The following is a 23,845-nucleotide window of genomic DNA, read 5'->3' as shown; positions in this document are numbered from 1 at the left end:
CTGGCAAGAAAACAAAGATTACTCATGAGCGGAACTGTAGAACATTAATAAAAACATAGAGTGCATTAGATAATACTGTACATGGACTGTAAGCATGTCTAAAGAGCAATATAAAGTGGCATGACTTTAAGAGGAAATGCAGACTCTATGGAAACATATTTCAAAAGTTTTCATCTAAAGCAACTGAAAAATATTCTGAAGGACACAAGTAATGTAAACTTCATTAGAATTATCCCAACCACTACAGTGAAAGCAAGTTAAAGCGCAATTTCTGTTGTAAGCACTCTCCCCACATTTTACAGTTGCTCAAATAAATTAGTTATTTTTTATTTGTTATTACTGTAGCACCTAAGAGGCCTAGTCATGAACCATACCCCATTGTGCTAGGTGCTGGACAAACACAGAACAAAAAGATTGTCTCTGCCAAAAAAGCTTGCAATCTAATTTCCTTTTGGTGTGAAATTCTCCAAGAAATTATCTGCATCCAGCATTTACAAGTTATTTCCTAATTCCTAGAGCGCTCAAGTGCTCTAGGTTTTGAGATGATTTTAAAAATAAAATGAAAAAAAAATTCATCTTGACAGCCTGGTACATTCATAACTTTCAAACTATTACTGAACAGGGTTTTTTTTTCAAACTTGGCTTGTTTTGTAGATATCAACGACATTTAAAATTCAAGCAAGTCTGAAGACTGCAAATGCTGTAATTTACTATATGTAAATTTGTGTAAGAAATCCCCATTTGTATTATACTAAAAATGGTACTAAATGACACACATATTTTACAGAGAGAGAGAGAGAGACACTAAGGACTAATTGATGATCCTAATTACTCTAGTGTAAAATTGAAGTAATGTAATTTGGTTCGGACTCGGAGTCAATATTTCAAGGCAGAAACAGAAGAGGGAAGTTCTAAATATTGAGCTTTCAGCTTTAACATATCCTACCTTAGTGTGGTTTATCATGCTAAACATTGTATTAATACTGAGTTTTGGAATGAATTATATAATTACAAAGTTTCACAAGCAGTGGACATTCTCCTTAATAGAATTCCTATTCCTGTAGGGTGGATCATGATCAGCTTTTATACAGTGTACAGTATGGGAAGGGAGTAAGAAACCTCTTCCATATTGCATAGCTAGTGTTAAGGTTAATCAGATATGCAGACCCTGCATTTGAAGGAGGAAAAAGATGTCACTGAGATGCTCCCCCAAAGAACATCTCACTCCAAGGGGACAGAAAGAGATGGAGAGAGGTAAAGAGCAGGGTCAGCTGAGTTCAGAGAGGGCCCTTAGCTTGGCTCTAATGCAGCACCACTGTCAGGAAATTGGGAGGATTGCTGGAGGCCAGAGAATGAAATGAGAGTCCAGAATCTCTGCACAGTTGGCTCTGGTCTCCCAGCAACTCCCATAGGTCTGCCAGTTTTGGGGGAGATTGTACAGTCTTAAACTCCATAAGCCAAACACCCACTCTAATTATATGCTGTGGGGAAATCTCCATGAGGAAAATCTGGGGGTGATTTCTTCCTAAAATAATCCTTCCTGCCAATTTTCATGAGGAAAAGATTTGGCCAACTCTGGAGGCAAAAGAAAAGTTGTTTTGGCATTACAGTCCTCTATATAATTTTCAGCTCAGTGTTAGTGTTAAACAAAAGCAGTCTTGGTAATTCCAGTGCCATTGAAAATGCAAGACAATGCAACATCGGCCAAACGGAAAATGAGAAAGTTGATGGGAGAAGCCTGCATTACTAAAACTGAGTGGAAAAATAAACATGGAGCCAAACTCTGCACTGTTCCATTTCCAATGTTGCCCCCAAACTGTAAAACATACTTACAGTTGTTTGGACTACACTTTGTCATCTTATGGTACATACAATATTTTAAGCACAGTTTAAAGAATAATAAGATGTATGAATTTGATCAGGACTAACCCGCATGTTTTAAACTTCACAGGAAAGAAATCATGAATGGTATTTGGCTGGCTCTTGTAACAACAGAATCAGCATCTATATTTCTGAAGCATTGAATTCAATGTTTGATGACCATGTCATTTTGGAATTAACACATCTATTTCAAATCATGCCATAATGTCATGACACAAATAAGGAGTTAAAAACTTTCATATGTGTAAGGCAACTAGGATTTTTTCTGGTCATTCTTCCTTGGGATTTTTCCCTTTGTATTTTCCATTTTACATCTCAAGAAACTGAATCACAAAGAAACTTGCTTGTTTGCTTGCTTGAACAGGGGTCAGTAATCCTAGGATTCCTAGACAAAGTGTGCAGGGAGGACAGGCAAAGACTTCCCCTTCTTTCACCAGGCCAGCAGAGCTGACCATGCATGGGGGAGAGGGTATGGTGAGCATAGAGTGTAATAGTAGCTGTGCTTCCTCTATGTCCCATGAAGCATTGTGCTTGCCTCCAGGAATGCCTGCTTAGGCGATGCACTTCTGCATTCTCAATGCAGCCAGTTGTTTATAGGTCACAATTGGGCCCTAAGTGACATGCTCAAGGTCACACTGGAAGTCTGTGGCAGAGCCAAGAATAGGATGTAATGTTGCTAACCCCCCAGTCTGTACTTTAAGCACAAGACCATTCCTTTCCCTTCATTACTAGACATGGAGACTCAGCAGATCTCTTTTCAATTCCCCATCTTTTAGAGATTTGTGCAGTTAAGGGCCTGAGTGTCTCACTTTGTTGCCTCATGTAGCTAGTGGCTGCTCTGCTAAACTCTTTGTAAGACATACCACAAATTAACCATTAAGAGACATAGGTTGAGAATATCAAGCTAAATTTCAAGGCCTAGAACATATGAGGCATTACAGCTGAAAACTGTAGTGCTGCCATGCTGTGTAGGTTATAGAAATGCTTTTGTGACTCCTAGGGGAATAGTAAAGCTATGAACCAAGCTCTTTGCCCTTCCTCCCCTCTTTTTCTATGATGTAACTTGACATGACCGATGGAGTCAGACATGCTATGTTAACCTGCAATAAATCTGATAAAACATGGTCTTCTGTAAAAGAAAACATGAGGGAGGTTGTGATCTCTAGAATTCTGAAGACAGCTTTCAGACTTGACATTGGGAGTAAAGATTTCCCTCTAAATTGTACTGATGCAAACTGATTTGCTTGGCATTTTGCTTAGCCTTCTCAGAGTCTGAAGTAAAGTAACTATTACTTTTAGATATTGACAGTACATCACAGTTAGCATAAAATTACATTACACCCAAAACCACAAATAAAAACAAATATAATTTAGAGTTTTGACCCTAATATAGACTCTGCAAAGGCTGAATTTGCAAAATACATGTTGTTATTAGACCCTCATTCACCCTAATGAGGATCAGCTGAATTTTAACAAGCATTGTTTCAACTGCTTGGTGGCTGCTATATGATAAGCATTCTCAACTGTAGTGTTATAAGTATAACCAGCAGGCCTCCAGATGCTTTTATGGAGGAATTGGTAAGGTACAAGTGACACTGTGGTTGCTTGTTAAAAAAGTATAGAACTGTCTGTGTCTGAAAGCTCATGATGCTGGTGTTGACGTTATCAGTGGCAACATGTCATAGTGATACAGGCTAACAGAACATAGGACATGTTAGGAACAGAAAGAGGCTGTATGGTTCAATACAAAAGCCATTTTCTGGGTTATATTAATCCAGTCTTCCTGCTTTTTCACCATAAATCCCCTCTATCTCCAAAAACAAACCTAGGTGTCTCAAGAATTTGTTTATATATTGTGGTGAAGCTGCCCTCCCCTGTAATTTATACCATATGGTTATTACATTTAGTTTTGGCTTAGATCCTGATCTACAGTCTAAACTATAAATGGATGTCATTTAAAAAAAATCCCTCTTTTTTTCATTGACAGACACTTCAACCCTGAGGCATCTAAATACTGACCATTGCACCAATATATATTACTTTGTGGGACTGTCATTTTTCATTTCATTCAACATTTCTTCAGTTCTTCTGCCTTATTGTGACTGATATGGAAACTTGCTTCTAAGTCAGGGGGATGAAACACATGGCCTTTTTCAAAGTCACTGTCTATTCATGCCACTATTTAGGGCTCTCATCTTGGTCCCTTGGAAGAGTAGGCCCTACATATCATTATTACCACTAAAGTTATGATTTATTATTTATTTAGGTTACCACATGTTTTGTGCTGTACAAAAAACAGCTTCTGCCCTCAGCTTACAATCTAAGGCCCTGATCTTGCAAGTTACTCCAGGACTTCTGTGCCTGCCCAGAGTAGCTTGTAGGACTGTGATATAAAAGGCAGGCATAGATAAGAATGAAACACACTGGGAAATCCAGAAAAGGGAATAACTTACTTTTAAAGGTATATTTATTAATGAACTCTGCTCGTGGGCATTATGGAAGAAGTGTTCTTTTCAGGAGGGATCTAAATGTGGAAAGAATGGTTATTCTGAGTGGCCTGGATGTGTTTAAACATTTCTTCTCTCCATTTATCCTAAACATTTCACCCTTCCACAATGTACAGTGCTTTGTCTCCAGTGGTCTAGGAGCAGAAGTTCAACTCTCCATATTTTATAGGGACTTTCTTCCTTCCTCAGAGGGCCAAATCCTGCACTCGGTTACACCACCACAACCATATTGACAAAACTTAATTTGATGCCATTTTTTTACCACCGTATATAGGATCACAGTGTGAATCCAAAGTATTATTGCTTTTGAAAAGGAGAACTTTTAGAAAGATTGTTAGAAAGCAATACAATACCCTGGGATCACACTGTTAATGGATCACCTCACCTCAGGTGTATCCTCTGCTTGAAGGTCTGATGTTAAAGACATCTCTAAGGTTACATAGGGCAAAGCTGGGAGGTTAAAAATCATTGAAAATATCTTTGGTAGATGGTTTTTGCACTAAGAGATTTAAATGGTCATAAACATTTTTGTTCCATTTAGGACTTCAACTTTATTCTCCCCATTGGCAAAATTATTTCCGCTCCTCAATAGGGATTACTTAGTCACACCGACAATCCCTAGACCCTAGTCTGTACTTGTTTCAAATGAGGATGTCCCATCCACAGCACAAAATGGAGAGGAGAATTTTGTCCTAAGAGGAAGTATTGACACGTGATTTTGAACTGATGTTATGCAGATATTCTGTAGAAAACAGAATTCATGGAGTGCAATAAACTGTTGACCAGTCATCATTTCAGATTTCTGACAGTTATTGTTAGAATTAATTAAGAGCTTTACAAATGAGCCTTGTATTGAACAAAGATGTGTACAAATAGGGTTAAAGGCCACTGTGGAGTAATGTTGTTCGTAATTCTAACCAGGATTGTGACCTACTACTCTTCCACAAGTGGACATGAAAGGAATGATGATATTTCAGGAGGAGACCTTGACTTTGTCTGCATGGTCAGGGTATGGAAGAAGAAAAAACAACAATTATTGATCTTTCTTGCACTAAGAGAAACATTTGCCAACATTTTGTGAGAAGGAAAGAGGATAGGCTCATCAAGAGACAAGAGGTTTACAGTTTAAGCAATAAGTATGACAGGCAAAACATTTTTTTGCAATTATAGCATGCTTTAGGAGAGGGCATAAGACACAAGACCAAAAGATGTGTGACACAAACCACCCCTGCAGTACTATAACCATCCTGATGCACACTGCCTGGGATGTTTTATTAGGGTTGAGTGAATAGTTCAGATTAAAAGACAAAATAAATAAAAGACTATTAGTACTAGCCTCATGAGAAACTAAGGCTCCGGTTTAGCAAAGCAGTTAGGCATCTGCTCAACTCATCCCTGTTCAGCAAAGTACCTATGTATGTGCTTAAGTCTCATCAAAGTTTAACTAACCATGTGGTTAACTGCTTTTCTGAATTAGGTCTCCATCCTGCATTGTGGTCCATGTGAGCAAATAGCTGCACCCACGCAGAACCCCACGGCCATCCATGTGGCTTCATATGGGTGCTGTGGTCCAGCCACACAGATGCCAATGCAGAATGAGGGCCTAAATCCAGTGGATCACTGGCAGTGCAGAAGAATCAACACGTAAACAAAATATAGTAGTTATTCTGGGGAGAAGAGTATGGCTGGCCTCTAGGGAGAAAAGGCGGGGCACGGGATGGAGGGGTAGGAAAAGAATGGGAAATGATAGAACGGGAGTAAAGAAGGGCAGGAAGGGGTTTAATTTCTTTTTAAAAATCCAATATATCTTCCAATAATTTAAGAAATATTTTTCCTTCCCTTTCATTTAACAATGTCAGTATTTTGGAGCATTAATGGCAACTATATGGTTTCTGACATTATTTATTATTTGTACTGCAGTAGCACTTAGAGACTTCAACCAGCTCAGAGCCCCCTTGTGCTATAGGTGTTGTACTGACAATGCAATATAAAAAATGTGAGTATAATGCTGTTCTTTAAAAAATGAATTGGGAAATGGCAATATAGTATTTTAATGAAAACACAGAAATGCGATTTAAAAAGAATATAGATACAGTAGTTTGTTTTTACAAAAGCAGGGAAGCTTAAAAAGGGAAACAATTCTGAATAGCTTTAGAACTGTGAACACAATTGTAACATCATTCTACCTACTTATAAGAACGTAAGAATGACCATAATGGGTTAGAACAGTGGTCCATGTAGCCCTGTTTCTGACAGCGGGCAATGCTAGATGCTTCAGAGAGAATGGACAGATAAAGGCAATTTCGAGTGAGTCACTCCTGTCGTCCAGTCCCAGATTCTGGCAGTTGGAGGTTAAGGGACACCTGGAGCATGGGGTTGTGTCCCTGACACTCTTGGCTAATAGCCATTGATGGACCTATCCTCCATGAATTTATGTAATTCTTTTTTGAACCCAGTTATACTTTTTGGCCTTCACAACATCCCATGGCAACGAGTTCTGCAGGTTGATTGTGCGTTGTGTGTGAAGAAATACTTCCTTTTGTTTTAAAACCTGCTGCCTATTAATTTCATCAGGTGACCCCTAGTTCTTGTGTTATGGGAAGAGGTAAATAACACTTCCCTGTTCTCTTTCTCCACACCAGTCGTGATTTTATAGACCTCTGTCATATCCCCCCTTAGTTTTCTCTTTTCTAAGATGAACAGTACCACTCTTTTTTATTCTCTCCTCCTGTGGAAGCTGTTCCACATCCCTAATCCTTGTTAATCTCTGCACCTTTTCCAATTCTAATATATCTTCTTTGAGATGAGGCGACCGAACTGAAGGCAGTATGCAAGGGGTAAGTGTACAATGGATTTCTATAGTGGCATTGTGATATTTTCTGTCATCTTATATAACCCTTTCCTAATGGTTCCTAACATTCTGTTAGCCCTGGTCTACACTAGGACTTTAGGTCGAATTTAGCAGCGTTAAATCGATGTAAACCTGCACCCGTCCACACAATGAAGCCCTTTATTTCGACTTAAAGGGCTCTTAAAATCGATTTCCTTACTCCAGCCCTGACAAGTGGATTAGCGCTTAAATCGACCTTGCCGGCTCGAATTTGGGGTACTGTGGACACAATTCTATGGTATTGGCCTCCGGGAGCTATCCCAGAGTGCTCCATTGTGACCGCTCTTGGCAGCACTCTCAACTCAGATGCACTGGCCAGGTAGACAGGAAAAGAACCGCGAACTTTTAAATCTCATTTCCTGTTTGGCCAGCGTGGCAAGCTGCAGGTGACCATGCAGAGCTCATCAGCACAGGTGACCATGATGGAGTCCCAGAATCGCAAAAGAGCTCCAGCATGGACCGAACGGGAGGTACGGGATCTGATCGCTGTTTGGGGAGAGGAATCCGTGCTATCAGAACTCCGTTCCAGTTTTCGAAATGCCAAAACCTTTGTCAAAATCTCCCAGGGCATGAAGGACAGAGGCCATAACAGGGACCCAAAGCAGTGCCACGTGAAACTGAAGGAGCTGAGGCAAGCCTACCAGAAAACCAGAGAGGCGAACGGCCGCTCCGGGTCAGAGCCCCAAACATGCCGCTTCTATGATGAGCTGCATGCCATTTTAGGGGGTTCAGCCACCACTACCCCAGCCATGTTGTTTGACTCCTTCAATGGAGATGGAGGCAATACGGAAGCAGGTTTTGGGGACAAAGAAGATGATGATGATGATGAGGTTGTAGATAGCTCACAGCAAGCAAGCGGAGAAACCGGTTTTCCTGACAGCAAGGAACTGTTTCTGACCCTGGACCTGGAGCCAGTACCCCCCGAACCCACCCAAGGCTGCCTCCTGGACCCAGCAGGCAGAGAAGGGACCTCTGGTGAGTGTACCTTTTAAAATACTATACATGGTTTAAAAGCAAGCATGTGAAAGGATTACTTTGCCCTGGCATTCGCGGTTCTCCTAGATGTAGTCCTAAAGCCTTTGCAAAAGGTTTCTGGGGAGGGCAGCCTTATTGTGTCCTTCATGGTAGGACACTTTACCACTCCAGGCCAATAACACGTACTCGGGAATCATTGTAGAACAAAGCATTGCAGTGTATGTTTGCTGGCATTCAAACAACATCCGTTCTTTATCTCTCTGTGTTATCCTCAGGAGAGTGAGATATAATTCATGGTCACCTGGTTGAAATAGAGTGCTTTTCTTCAGGGGACACTCAGAGGAGCCCATTCCTGCTGGGCTGTTTGCCTGTGGCTAAACAGAAATGTTCCCCGCTGTTAGCCACAGGGAGGGGGGATGGTTGAGGGGGTAGCCACGCGGTGGGGGGAGGCAAAATGCGACCTTGTAACGAAAGCACATGTGCTATGTATGTAATGTTAACAGCAAGGATTACCCTGAAAGAGTGTAGCCACTGTTTTATAAAATGTGTCTTTTTAAATACCGCTGTCCCTTTTTTTTTCTCCACCAGCTGCATGTGTTTCAATGATCACAGGATCTTCTCCTTCCCAGAGGCTAGTGAAGCTTAGAAAGAAAAAAAAACGCACTCGCGATGAAATGTTCTCCGAGCTCATGCTGTCCTCCCACACTGACAGAGCACAGACGAATGCGTGGAGGCAAATAATGTCAGAGTGCAGGAAAGCACAAAATGACCGGGAGGAGAGGTGGCGGGCTGAAGAGAGTAAGTGGCGGGCTGAAGAGAGTAAGTGGCGGGCTGAAGACAGGGCTGAAGCTCAAATGTGGCGGCAGCGTGATGAGAGGAGGCAGGATTCAATGCTGAGGCTGCTGCAGGACCAAACCAGTATGCTCCAGTGTATGGTTGAGCTGCAGCAAAGGCAGCTGGAGCACAGACTGCCACTGCAGCCCCTCTGTAACCAATCGCCCTCCTCCCCAAGTTCCATAGCCTCCACACCCAGACGCCCAAGAATGCGGTGGGGGGGCCTCCGGCCAACCAGCCACTCCACCACAGAGGATTGCCCAAAAAAAAGAAGGCTGTCATTCAATAAATTTTAAAGTTGTAAACTTTTAAAGTGCTGTGCTTAAAGTGCTGTGTGGCATTTTCCTTCCCTCCTCCACCACCCCTCCTGGGATACCTTGGTAGTCATCCCCCTGTTTGTGTGATGAATGAATAAAGAATGCATGAATGTGAAGCAACAATGACTTTATTGCCTCTGCAAGCGGTGATTGAAGGGAGGAGGGGCGGGTGGTTAGCTTATAGGGAAGTAGAGTGAACCAAGGGGCGGGGGGTTTCATCAAGGAGAAACAAACAGAACTTTCACACCGTAGCCTGGCCAGTCATGAAACTGGTTTTCAAAGCTTCTCTGATGCGTACCGCGCCCTCCTGTGCTCTTCTAACTGCCCTGGTGTCTGGCTGCGTATAACCAGCAGCCAGGCGATTTGCCTCAACCTCCCACCCAGCCATAAACGTCTCCCCCTTACTCTCACAGATATTGTGGAGCACACAGCAAGCAGTAATAACAGTGGGAATATTGGTTTCGCTGAGGTCTAAGCGAGTCAGTAAACTGCGCCAGCGCGCCTTTAAACGTCCAAATGCACATTCTACCACCATTCTGCACTTGCTCAGCCTGTAGTTGAACAGCTCCTGACTACTGTCCAGGCTGCCTGTGTACGGCTTCATGAGCCATGGCATTAAGGGGTAGGCTGGGTCCCCAAGGATACATATAGGCATTTCAACATCCCCAACAGTAATTTTCTGGTCTGGGAATAAAGTCCCTTCCTGCAGCTTTTGAAACAGACCAGAGTTCCTGAAGATGCGAGCGTCATGCACCTTTCCCGGCCATCCCATGTTGATGTTGGTGAAACGTCCCTTGTGATCCACCAGAGCTTGCAGCACTATTGAAAAGTACCCCTTGCGGTTTATGTACTCGGCGGCTTGGTGCTCCGGTGCCAAGATGGGGATATGGGTTCCGTCTATGGCCCCACCACAGTTAGGGAATCCCATTGCAGCAAAGCCATCCACTATGACCTGCACATTTCCCAGGGTCACTACCCTTGATATCAGCAGATCTTTGATTGCGTGGGCTACTTGCATCACAGCAGCCCCCACAGTAGATTTGCCCACTCCAAATTGATTCCCAACTGACCGGTAGCTGTCTCGCGTTGCAAGCTTCCACAGGGCTATCGCCACTCGCTTCTCAACTGTGAGGGCTGCTCTCATCTTGGTATTCATGCGCCTCAGGGCAGGGGAAAGCAAGTCATAAAGTTCCATGAAAGTGCCCTTACGCATGCGAAAGTTTCGCAGCCACTGGGAATCGTCCCAGACCTGCAACACTATGCGGTCCCACCAGTCTGTGTTTGTTTTCCGAGCCCAGAATCAGTGTTCCACAGCATGAACCTGCCCCATTAGCACCATGATGCATGCATTGGCAGGGCCCATGCTTTCAGAGAAATCTGTGTCCATGTCCAGATCACTCACGTGACCGTGCTGACGTTGCCTCCTCGCCCGGTATTGCTTTGCCAGGTTCCAGTGCTGCATATACTGCTGGATAATGCGTGTGGTGTTTAATGTGCTCCTAATTGCCAAAGTCAGCTGAGAGGGCTCCATGCTTGTCTTGGTATGGCGTCCGCACAGAAAAAAGGCGCGGAACGATTGTCTGCCGTTGCTCTGACGGAGGGAGGGGCGACTGAAGACACGGCTTACAGGGTTGGCTTCAGGGAGCTAAAATGAACAAAGGGGATGTCTTTACATCAAGGAGTATTTCAGGCAGGACTTCACGGAGGGTTCCAATAAGAAATGGTGCACCTAAGTTATCATTCTTATTGGAACAAGGAGGTTAGCCTGGCCTCTGATTGATACATGGCTAGATTTACCTCGCTGCACCTTCTCTGTGAGTGACTGCAGTGTGACCTAGAGGAATGAGTCCCCTAGACAGGGGAGGAGGCAAATGAGTACAAAACAAATCTGGTCTATTTCTTGTTTTGATCCACTCCATCTATCTTTTACATCTTTGGCTGGCAGCAGACGATGCAGAAGGACTGCATGCCATCCACATCTTATGGCTGCTCGGCAGAAGATGGTACAGTACGACTGCTAGCCATCCTCATCTCTTGCCTGCCTGGCAGAAGATGGTACAGTACGACTGCTAGCAATCCGTATTGCCTGCCTCCTCACCATAAGACGGTTCAATAGGACTGACTGCAGGACTAAAGAGAATGACCTGGTCAAGTCACTCCAAATTTAGTCCCTGCGCCCATGTCTGCCCAGGCGCTCCCAGCCGACGTGGCCAGGAGCACCTCGGACACGATGAGGACGACTACCAGTCATACTGCACCGTCTGCTGCCAGAAGGCAATGGGTTGCTGCTACTGTGTAGCAAAGCCGTACCGCGTCTGCCAACACCCAGGAGACATAGGGAGATGGTTACCTGAGCGGGCTCCATGCTTGCCGTGGTATGGCATCTGCACAGGTAACTCAGGAAAAAAGGAGCGAAACAATTGTCTGCCCTTGCTTTCACGGAGGGAGGGAGGGAACGGGGGCCTGACGATATGTACCCAGAACCACCCGCGACAATGTTTTAGCCCCATCAGGCATTGGGATCTCAACCCAGAATTCCAATGGGCAGCGGAGACTGCAGGAACTGTGGGATAGCTATCCACAGTGCAACGCTCCGGAAGTCGACTCTAGCCTCGGTACTGTGGAAGCACTCCGCCGAGTTAACGCACTTAATGCACTTAGAGCATTTTCTGTGGGGACACACACACTCGAATATATAAAACCGATTTCTAAAAAAACGACTTCTATAAATTCGACCTTATTCCGTAGTGTAGACATACCCTTAGTGTTTTTGACTGCTGCTGTACACTGAACAGATGTTTTAAGTGAACTATCTGCAATGACTCCAAGATCTCTTTCTTGAGTAGTAACAGCGAATTTAGACACTTTCTAAATTGTATGTATAATTGGGATTATTTTTTCCAAGGTGCATTACTTTGCACTTATCAACATTGAATTTTATCTGCCATTTTGTCCTTCAGACAACCAGTTTTAAAAGATTGCTTTTTGTAATGTCATACCAATAACAACTTGAGGGTGCATCCTGTTCACAATAACTGTGCCCTGGGCCGAACAAACTGGAGGCTTAAAAGATGTGGGTTTTTGGTATCGTCAAGATAAGGGGTGCAGCAGCACCCCTAGTTCCAGCACCTATGCATGGTAGGATATAAATCCCTTCACAGCTAACTGGTAACAATGCTGCCCAAGTAGGTAGTATCCAAAAGTTTTTACTGTGTGAAGACTGTTCCGTAGCCTCTGTGTCACAACTTTCAGTTCCTAGTACAGAAAAGCATTACAAAAAGCATCATTTGGCAACCTCAGCAAAAAGGATAAGGAACGCATAAGCATAAAATGTTTACTAACTTCACAACTCTTACAGTGTTCCTTGTAGTTCAAGGTTGAGGCATATTGGTGGGGCAGTGCGAAGCCTGGTATTTGTTCTATGGATAATTAAAGGACTGGAATTTCCAGGAATGGCTTATCTGGCACCTTCCAGGAGAACTAAGTTCCTGTTGAAAGTGTAAGTGGTGAGTGATGAAAGCGGTGACCAGTGGAATGACATTGCATTGTCTAAAATATGACATTTCATATTTGAAATGTGGCAGCATTTCCTTCTGGAGGTGATTCTTTTGAGAAGGACGTCACAGTTTAGTGGCTTGGTATATTTAGATATGTAGCATGTCGCAGAAGCTAAACAGTGCAGATTTTGATTTAGGTTCTAGTCCAATATGCTAGTAATTGTAATATAAGAACACTGTCGTGCCAGTGACTTCTCAGTTGCATATACTAGGACTTGGAAACAAGGTCTTCAGTCTCATTGGGATTATATGGATGTGCAATTTCAAATAAAAAATGAACCATAATAAGGCAACTGTCTTCAAGTAAGCCCCCAAGAAAATACACCATAATTTTATCCATAAATTTGTCATTTTTGTGGTACTGCTACAGCTATAAAACAGATATTTAAGTGATAGCTTATTAAGTTAAAACTGTAATGCTTTTAAACCTGTCATAACCTTAGCTACAGTGAACACTAAAGATGGTCTTTACCTGAAATGTTAGTCTACAGAATGTATGACTATTTTAAAGTGATGTATATACAGTACTATTATAATCATACTTTAGGCAGTACGGTCCCAATCCTGCACGGTGCTGAGCACCTGCAACTACTACTACTAAGGCAGGAGCCAAGGGCTCTCAACACCTCACAGAAGTACTCAGCACCTTGCAGGAATGGGCCCTATACTAATATTTTTACCCATTGATCCTTCTTGGGAAACTCAAATTCATTTTGTTTAGAGTTACCCAAGGGTGTTGTGGCATGGAGGTGTGGATGTGTGAGGGGAGTGGGCAGAAAAGAGAGGATGCGTTCACATATTTATTTCTCAGAACACAAAGTTTTTGCTCTTATTACAAGTTGCAAATGAAATTTACTTAGATTACTGAATGGCATGAAAAAGATTGATAATTACTGTAACCTGTACCAGTGCAAAGAGTAGAATCAAGACTGTAAGTTAAAAATGTACTGCAGCTGCCATGGTGTGTAATCTGTCCGTCATGTACCCATCACTGTGGATTGTGTGCAAGTCACACCACTGCTGTGTACCCCAGTTTACCTCTTTGGGTGTGGAATTTTGTGTGACTTAAATTGTTAGTAAGGTGCTTTGAGATCCTTAAATGAAATGCACTGTGTATTGCATTGTGTAAATGATTATTAATGATTAAATGAATGGAATACTTTAAGCTATATGCATCATATTGATTGGTATGTGTGTGTGTGTGTGTGTGTATATATATATTTATATATTTATTTTAATTTGGATACAAAGAGCTCAATTCACCCCTTCTGATATAACACGATGTACAGCGAACACCCTTGCACTAGTGAGAGCTATTGCACACCAGGGCAATTCACCCCATGGGACACTAGGCAGCTCTCTCACCATCACTTTCCTTTAGGATTTCACCAGAGGAGGGTAGCTTTAAATTGGCCTCGTCCCTCCATGGGAAGCCCCATCAGTGGAGCCTACCTGAGACTATGCTAATTAATTGTATTTGTTAGGTGCTTTGGTTATGTTCCTTTCCAAGCCAGCACTGTCCAGTTTGTTGGCCAGTTACAGGCTCCCAGAGGAGGGCGATTTGTAGGCATCCCTCACTGACGCAACCCCCTTTCCTCAACTTTCCCCTATGGAGGGCACTGAGTCCTCAATGGAAGTCTGCTTACATTGGCCTGAGTCAAGACCCAAAAATATAAACAAAGTCTCTCTTACCCAGATAGAGGACCAGAGGGAGGAGTAAGGACACAGGAGTCCTCTGCAAAGGTTGCTCTGTTCCTATGAGCTGGACAAGGATGTCACTCAATAGCTCCTGTAGTCCCAGAAAAACTCCAACTCACTTCTCCCTGTGGACAGGAGAGGAGTTAGCAGGACACCAGAGTAATCCTGTTACATTGTAAGCAGCGTGGATATTTTTATAGTTTTGGAACAATAACAAAAATGCATTCTACTTCTTTTCATTTACAGTGTGTAACAATAACAAGGCCCTTCAGCTTACCAAGAAAATAAAGACTTAAAGCTCCCTTGGCAATGGCAACTCACTCAGTGGTTCTTACTGGGCTGGTAAAGGACTGTTGTGGTAGCTCTTAGGTCTCAGTTCAGGAAAGCACTGATGCATGTGCTAAAACACATACTTAGATACTGCCCTAGGTCATGATGTGTTTCTGAAGTGGGGACTTATTGCTGAATCATTAATTCATGATAGTTAATAAAGAAGTAAGTATATATATTGCACCACTGGGCCAAAACCTGACAGGTAACATGTACCTTGCTGAGCATTGATTTCAGTGGGAGTTGCAGGTGCACTATACCTTTCCGGATTTGGTCCAACTGGAGTGGAGGGCACTCAGCTCCTCAGAGGCTGTGCTGAACATCTCACAGCCTGGGTCCCTTCTGATCCAAATGCAGCTTGGCAAGAATAGCATGAGTTCAGGAAGTGACTTCTCTGCGAGTGTAATCACTGATGAATCAGTCTTACTTTTACTGATAAAGCAGACAGCTAGAGTTGTGGCAGCCAAGTTTTGGTCACCAAAATAGTCATTGCACTACAGTCATCTATCATAATTGTACCAATGGTATTTATTTTCCTGATTGATTCTGATAAAATCAGCGCACAGTCCTACTACAACTATACTGTGGTTTTGAGGCATCTAGCCCTGGGGATTAGAGTGGGAAAGTTCTTTTTTTAATTTGATTTTTAAACTTCATATCACTGATAAGATAAATAAACAATAATAAATAAGAGAACCATATTTCACAGTTTATAGCTTTCATTAATTTTTAAGGAACAAGTCAAAGAAATTGCTGAAACAAAGCAATCATGGATGCTGTATGATGAGAGGATCAAAGAGCCGCTTTAATATTTAACGAGACCAAAAACCTCTTACAACTAATCATGTTTTACTGGCACTTGCCCTTTGGCCTGGCAAGTGACTGTGTGTTTCTAAGGGACTAACATTTTTATCTTTCTAATGAATTATCATTCTTACAGTAAGTAAATGTGGCAGGGTGGAGCTGTTTACTTCATTAGTTTAGTTTAGGAAGCAAGATCTTTGTTCACATATCTTGATATTAATGATACTTTTACTTAAAACAATACTTCCCCTAATTTAATAGTGCCTTTTCAGCCAAGGATTATTCGTATTAATTAATTGAGCCTTACAACAGCCTTATACTGCCAGATGGGTATATTGTGACTCAGAAATGGATGGGCCCTGATTCAGCAGTGCACTGAAGTATGTGCATATGTTGATTCCTAGGCCTTGTCTACACTACACTGTTTTGTCGACAGAAGTCAGTTTTCATCAACAAAACAGTGGAGGTGTACACACTGCAATGGTCCTCCCACCGATGTAATTCTCCTGCTATGCCAACATAATAAAACCACTTTGAGGAGCGGCATAGAGCATTTTGCGACCAAGTTAGAGTGATGCAGTCTCAGTATAGACACTGCACTTGCTTATGTTGCCCTAAGTGGCCTCCAGAAGGTGTTCCACAATGCCCATCATGACCGCTCTGGTCAGCAGTTTCAACTCCACTGTTCTGCAGCCAGGTACACAGGCATGCGCCCTGGAAATTTTGAAATTCCACTTCCTGTTTGCTTGGCATGGAGAGTTCACAGAGGATCTTCCCCTCTGACCATGCTGGCTTTCCACAGAAAACGTGCTCCTGCCTGGACTACACCAGAGTTGTTGGATCTGCTGGGTCTGTGGGAAGAGGAAGCTGTGCAGTTGCAGCTCTGCTCCAGCCATAGGAACGTTAATATCTACAGGCAGATGGCTCGTGGCATGGAGGCGAAAGAGCATGAAAGGGACATGCAACAAGGGACATGCCATGCTAAGATTAAGGAGCTGAGGCAGGCATACCAGAAGGCAAGGGAGGCCGACCATCACTCTAGTGCAGCACTGAAGACATGTCGCTTCTACCAAGAGCTGCACGCTGTCAGCAGCTGCAACCCCACCTCCACTGCCATAAGCCCCATGGATACTTTGGGGGAACTGGAGGCAGTGGCTAGCACAGTCAACCCCAATGACGAAGTGGTGGACTAGGAGATCGAGTTGGGGGAGGATGTGGGACAGGTGACAGGGTCATCCGGAGGCGTGACAAGCGATGACCTCTTTTTGACTCTGAAGGGGTCTAGCCAGTCCCAGTACTCTGGCTCTGGCGCACCTGAAGCAGGAGAGGGGAGCTCCAGTAAGTACTCATTTTGCTTTGATGTTGCACAGTGACATGAGGCAGAGGTGTCCTTTATTTTGTTAGATGGTGCACCTGGGAGAAGGGATAGAAATTAACAACACTCTAGGTACTGTTTATATCTGCTTCTCATTCCACAGTGCAGCTACATAGTTGGGACCCTGCAGAAAAGTTTGTTAATGCACATCAGGATTTCCCAGGAATCTTCCATAGAGATTTCCAGAAAACTTTCCTGAAGATACTCTGCAATCCTCTGCCAACGGTTCCTTGGCAGAGCTGCTTTTTTATTTTCCCCATTGCAGGAAACTTTGCCGCACCAATTGGCAATTATTTCTGCAGGAACCAAAGCAGCAAACAGACAAGTGGCATACGGACCTAGTCTGAAGCCGCACACATGCAGGAGATGCACCCTTGCATCCTCGGTTACCCTCAGCAGTGAGATATCAGATTCAATCATCCCCGCCTGCGGAAAACAGTGCCAGTATTCACAATAGTGTCCCTAGGCACATATAGTGATCCCCTTCTAAAACCACCCAGACCCTTTATCCCTTCTTGCACCTTCCCCCCTCACCACGTTTAGTGCTCTCACTGTACTGCATACTTGCCAAGGGAAGGTGAGAAAGAGGCTTATGTAACTTTTATGATTCAGGACTGTGAATGCACTCACAATATTGACTCTGTGTATTGTTTGGGTGTTTTTGCTTCTGCAGATGTGCCCTTGAGGGCCAGCTCCTACACACCAGCAGAGCACCTCCATCAGATAAGGAGGTGAACATGTTTCAAGAAGTGTTGCAATTATCTGATCATGCTGATAGTGAGCACAGAGCATGGAGAGAGACAATAAATATCTGAATAAAAAAATTCAGAATGGATAGCCAGGAGAGGAAATGGGCCTGTGTTGATAATAGAGGAGCAGGAGCAGATGATAAAGCTCATGGAGGACCAAACAGAGATGTTCAGGTCCCTGATTGCACTGCAGTCGGAATACATCCATGCTTGACTCCCCCTGCAGGCCATACAGAACTGTATTCCATGCCCTCCCCAAACTCCCCACACACATTCCTCACATGTTTCCTGCCCGTCATAGTACCCCTTACACTCCACCCCTAGGGACATGTACCATAATGACAGCTGGACTTACACACAGCTGTGAGAGCCTCATGTGAGAGAATGCTGCTCAGTGTCATGTCCCGTGTAAGGAATGGAAATCTGTGTATTGCTGTTTAATAAAAATTTAGTCTTAAAAATTAAATGATTCTTTATTTGTGTCCTACACACAGTTGTTGCAGCAGAAATTGATACACAGTGGCAATTGACAGACTATAATTAACGCTCAGGCAGGAATCATTACAGGGATCATTCAAGGTGGCAAGTAAACAATGCTTGGCTGAATGCATTACAGAAAGACACATTATTGGGACTCATTATCAAAATGCTGCCCCAAAGCATCTCCGATTCGAATACCCCTGCCCCTCTTTGAGCCCCTCTGATAGCCCTGGTGTCTGGCTGCTCAAAATCAGTCACCAGGCAATCCACCTCAATGCTCCACCCCGGGGAAACTTTTCCTCCTTGGCTTTACAAATGTTATACAGAGCACAACAGGCTGCTATGACCATGGGAATATTTTCCTCATTGAGGTCTAACCTGCCAAAAAGGCAGCATCAGTGAGCCTTTAATCTGCTAAATGCACATTCATTGGTCATTCTGGATTACTGTGGGCATTTCCACAACCTCTATTGGAATCTTCTGGTCTGGAAAGAAAGTCTCTGCATGCAGCTTTCTATACAGGCCAGTGTTCCTGAAGATGTGCGTGTCATGCATAGGGGCCTACCAAATTCACAGCCATGAAAAACTCATCATGGACTGTGAAATCTGGTCTCCCCCAATGAAAAATGGTCTTTTGTGTGCTTTTACCCTATACTGTACCGATTTCACGGGGGAGACCAGTGTTTCTTAAACTGAAGGTCCTGACCCAAAAGGAAGATGCAGGGGGGTTGCAAGCTTATTTTAGGGGGGTAACAGTATTGCCACCCTTACTTCTGTGCTGCCTTCAGAGCTGAGTGGCCGGAGAGTGGCAGCTGGTGCCCGGGAGCCCAGCTCTGAAGGCAGCGCCTCGCCAGCAACAGTGCAGAAGTAAGGGTGGCAATACCCCATACCATGCCACCCTTACTTCACACTGCTGCCTTCAGAGCTGGGCAGCCAGAGAGTGGGAGCTGCTGACTGCGGGCCCAGCTCTGCAGGCAGCAGCACAGAACTAAGGGTGGCAATACCATACTTTGCCATCCTTACTTCTGCGGTGCTGTTGGCGGTGGCTCTGCCTTCAGAGCTGGGCTCCCAGCCAGCAGTCACTGCTTCCCAGCTGCCATCCCTGAAGGCAGCACCACCGCCAGCAGCAGCGCAGAAATAAGGGTAGCAGCACCGCAACCCTCCCTACAATAACCTTGCAACCCCTTCCCCACAACTCCTTTTTGGATTAGAACCCCTACAAGTTACCATGAAATTTCAGATTTAAATAGCTGAAATCATGAAATTTATGATTTTTAAAATCCTACATCCATGAAATTGAGCAAAATAGGCTGTGAATTTGGTTGGGCCCTAGTCATGCACCTTCCCTGACTACCATATGCTGATGTCAGTGAAATGACCCCGGCGATCCACCAGCATCTGCAATACCATAGAGAAGTAGCCCTTTCTGTTGATGTACTCTGTCGCAAGATGGCCTGGGGTCAAAATTGGGATATGCGTGCCATCTATCCCCCGACCACAGTTAGGGAATCCCATGTCTGCAAAGCCATCCACTATTCACCACCCAGAGTCACAGTCCTTCGTAGCAGGAGGCAATTAATGGCCCTGCACACTTGCATCGCCGCAACACCCATGGTGAACATCCCAACTCCAAACTGATTCGCGACTGACCGGTAGCAGTCTGGAGGTGCCAGCTTCCACACAGCGATCTCCACTCGCTTTTCCACAGCAAGGGCAGCTCTCATTGTGGTGTCCTTGTGCCGCAGGGCAGGGGCAAGCTCCGCAGACAGTTCCAGGAAGGTGGTTTTGCACATCCAAAAGTTCTGCAGCCCCTGCTCGTCATCCCATATGTGCATCACAATTAAATCCCACTACTTGGTGCTTGTTTCGCAAGCCCAGTAATGATGGTCCACCGTGTGCAGCTGCTCCATGAATGCCAACAGTGATCTTGAATTGTTTCTTTCATCGGCACATAACAGGGCAGGCACCACCAATTCATTTTCAGATTTGCAGTTCATGAAATACTGCAGGATCAGCTGTGTTGTGTTCATAATGCTTATTACAAGTCTGAAGAGCAGCGCAGGATCTGTGCTTTCAGGCAGAGATGGCGAGTGCCGAGTTTACAGGGGAAGTTGAAAAACGGCACAAAATGTCGTTGGAAGCTCATGGATTGATGGGACAGAGAAAACTGCATCATGGGGGCAGTGACCCCACCCCCATAATGCACTGCTATCCATTCCCAGAACTTCTAGTGTCAGAAGGTGGTGATTTGAACAGTGGGCTAGCTACCCCCGGTGCAGTGCTCTCTCTGTCGGTGCGAGAGCACCAACTGTGGACACGCTCCACCCACATTATCTGGGTTGAGGGGCAGCAAAAGAGTGCCTATTAATGAAACACATGCCTATGTAGGTTGTGGCACTTCTGTGTATTTTTATGGAATCAATAATGGTGTAGGTCTTTTATGGCAATGTATGCAGCATGATTGCGCTGTCTAACAGTGATGATTGTATTTTTGATGTGCTGCACTAACACTGAAGCATGACAAATACATGGGAAAAGATTTACCAATTGCTTTAGAAGTAATCTGAACCCTGACTGAACTTTTATTAGGCTCACATATCATTTGCTGTTTTGACTTCAGAACAAGGAAAATATTTTTTATAACAACTTATGTAAAGTCCCAGAAGGAGGAATGATCTTTTGAAAGACTGGAATCTTGAAAAGTGAAAAATTTGTCCTGATGTGGCTTCATAAACTAAATAATCGGACAGGAGAAAATATATTAATCAAAAATTATATATCCTTTAAAAAGAAAATATTCTTGGAGCCTTTTACAACAGCTCCATTTCAGAGATAATCAGAATGTCATAAAATGGTCATAGTGGATTAGACTAATGGTCCATCTAGCCCAGTCTCCTGTCTTCCATCAGTGGCTAATGCCAGATGCTTCAGAGGGAGTGAATAGAACAGGGCAATTTACTGAGTGATCCATCTCCCAGCTTCTAGCAGTCAGTGTCAAATCACGATAGTTCACTAGGTTACATTTGTAAAGGTACTTGAGTGGATTTGTTAATTTGTATGATCAAGTTGAAATGTCATATCAAGGGGCAATAAATAAATTGGAAAATGGAAATAAAAACTTTTCTAAAAAAGAATCAAGGTTAAAGAAGATCCTAGTGTTAAGAAAGTGCAACTGTTTAAGAAAATAAAAAGTGCTTTGTGAATATTCATACAGGCCTTGATTCAGAAAGGCACTCCTAAGGAGTTCAACATGTGCTTAAGTACTTTGCTGAATCAGGGTCTGATTCCAGTAGTTACAGATCATTATTAAGAAGATTAGTTAATCCAAAAGAGTGGGGGTGGGGGATTAGGCTATCTAGAAGAGAGTGAATAATTTGTAATAAAAAATCATTCAATAAAATTTGCACCTTTTTCTCTTGGAAAATTATCTAAAAACAGACTGCAGAATTCTTTTATATTTTAATTATTGAAAATTATTTGTAGATTTCTTCAGTGCATAAATTTTGGTCTGCAATAATTCATTAGCAATTCACTGTGAATATTTAAAAAATTCACATGGCATTAGTCAATCCCCAGTCCTTCAATTACCTCTGGGTGGATGCAGAATGAAGGTCATAATTAGATATGTGATATGATATTGATTGGGTGACTGATGTAGTTAAAGAACAACAGAATGAGTTTTGAATTGCAGATTCAATTGTAAAATCTGCAAACTGAAATTCATATTGTTGCTTAGTTATTTATGCAATTTGAAAATCACAGTTTGTTGTTTATACATTTTGACATTCTAATTTTGGCAAATATTCAACTTAAAAATTCATTATTCTCAAAGTCTAGTTGACTGGAATGCACTCTTCACTGGAATATTCATGGAAAATTCATTTGCCAGAATAGTAAAGCTTATTCACTGGAATATTTATGAACTGTAAACATAAAAAGGTCATGAACACAGTCAAAGCAAATATATGAATAATTGCAGATTTCTATAGGTGAATATCAATTCTCCCCTCCCAGGTCATATTCAGTTCTTCATAGGAGAAAGGGAGAAGTCTTGTGGGTCAGGCATGGAATTGGGAATTAAGAGATAAATCACTTTGGCCCTACTTCTACAATGAGCTCCATATGGACAGACCACTGTGGAGCTCACTTGAAGTCAATAGGGTTCAGTGCAGGACAGGGCAATGTCTGCACAGAACTCATTACATGATACCTTAGTCTCTCTGTGTTGTAAAATGAGTGTGTTAGGGTGGTGTTAGGTTTTGTTCTGTAGTGCTTTGAGTCCCTTGAATAGAAGGTGCTAAATAAGTCCAAAAAATCAGTATATAATTCAGAAATAATTTCTTTGAAGGTACCACAATGTTGAGAAATCAATCTTGGTAGTGATTGCCATCTATTTGAATTGATTAAGAGATGAATTTATGATAATAGGAAATAATATCTTGCTAATTTCTTTCTTATGAGCTCTTTAAAGTTAATGGGCACAAATACAAAATATCAATATCCACTCCCTTAGTTTGGCATCCATTGTGCACATCTTCACAAGGAACCCATAGGAATTATTTTAAACAAGTTTGTTCTTTTCCATCAGGTTGGTGGTCACACCATGTTGCCCATTCGTTGGATGCCTCCTGAGAGTATCATGTACAGGAAGTTCACCACAGAAAGTGATGTCTGGAGCTTGGGGGTCGTTTTATGGGAAATCTTCACCTATGGCAAACAGCCATGGTATCAGCTCTCAAACAATGAGGTGTGTATAATGCACTGTGGATAACAAAATGTGCTTGAGATGGTGGAGTTTAACTAAAGATATGGATGCCACAAGGGAATCACTCTCTGATTGGAAAGGATAGCACACAAACTGCAATGTTATTTAGTATAAAAATCACTACACACTTGTCAACACTTACGGTATTACCGCAAGTGTCATGTTTTGGGTCCATTTTTCTCTGGCTTTTTTAATTTTTCCCACTAAGAGAGAAGGGTGTTATCCAAGTAGAATATGAGAAAGTTGTGAGGTAGGCTGGAACCTGCCTGGAGTATGGAGAAAAAACTGAGGTGACAAGTGTTGCAGTCGTGCAAAGGAAAGGAGCTGGAGTATCTTCAGCCCAACCTCTGGCAGTCTCTATTACAGGTATCAACCAGTGTGTGTGACTCAAGAACAATGCTGCTGTCCCACCCCAGTCTATAACAAATTGAGGGGATCTGGAAGTCCTTTGAAGCTCAGGAAAACTCTGCCAGGAATGACCCCTTGTATCTCCAGTCGCTGACCACCTGCCACTGTGATGCCTCTATGAGCATGTGGGAGAGGATAGTTCCGAGTGAGAGAGGGGTATGGAGTCTGTATCACAAACCCTACCACAATTGCCAATAGTTAGGGTACTTGTGCTCAGTCTCAACAGAGGCTTGTGTGGGTGCGGGAGCTGAACTTAAACCCTTAGAATGAATTAC

General features: G+C 43.1%; 1 protein-coding gene across 1 annotated transcript in view; it reads left to right on the top strand.

Annotated features, from left to right (window-relative positions):
• The window catches only part of NTRK2 (neurotrophic receptor tyrosine kinase 2), a 272,799-nt gene that overhangs the window by 245,226 nt on the left and 3,728 nt on the right, over window positions 1-23,845 (top strand). The window contains exon 17 of the mRNA XM_073345037.2: window positions 22,986-23,144. Within this exon, the coding sequence (XP_073201138.1) occupies window positions 22,986-23,144 (159 nt within the window). The remainder of the gene's footprint in view (window positions 1-22,985; window positions 23,145-23,845) is intronic.

The sequence above is a fragment of the Lepidochelys kempii genome, chromosome 5 (assembly GCF_965140285.1).
Source record: "Lepidochelys kempii isolate rLepKem1 chromosome 5, rLepKem1.hap1, whole genome shotgun sequence".
Lineage (NCBI taxonomy): Eukaryota > Metazoa > Chordata > Testudines > Cheloniidae > Lepidochelys > Lepidochelys kempii.
The sequence above is the reverse complement of the archived record's forward strand: the minus strand, read 5'-3'. Positions and strand labels throughout refer to the sequence as shown.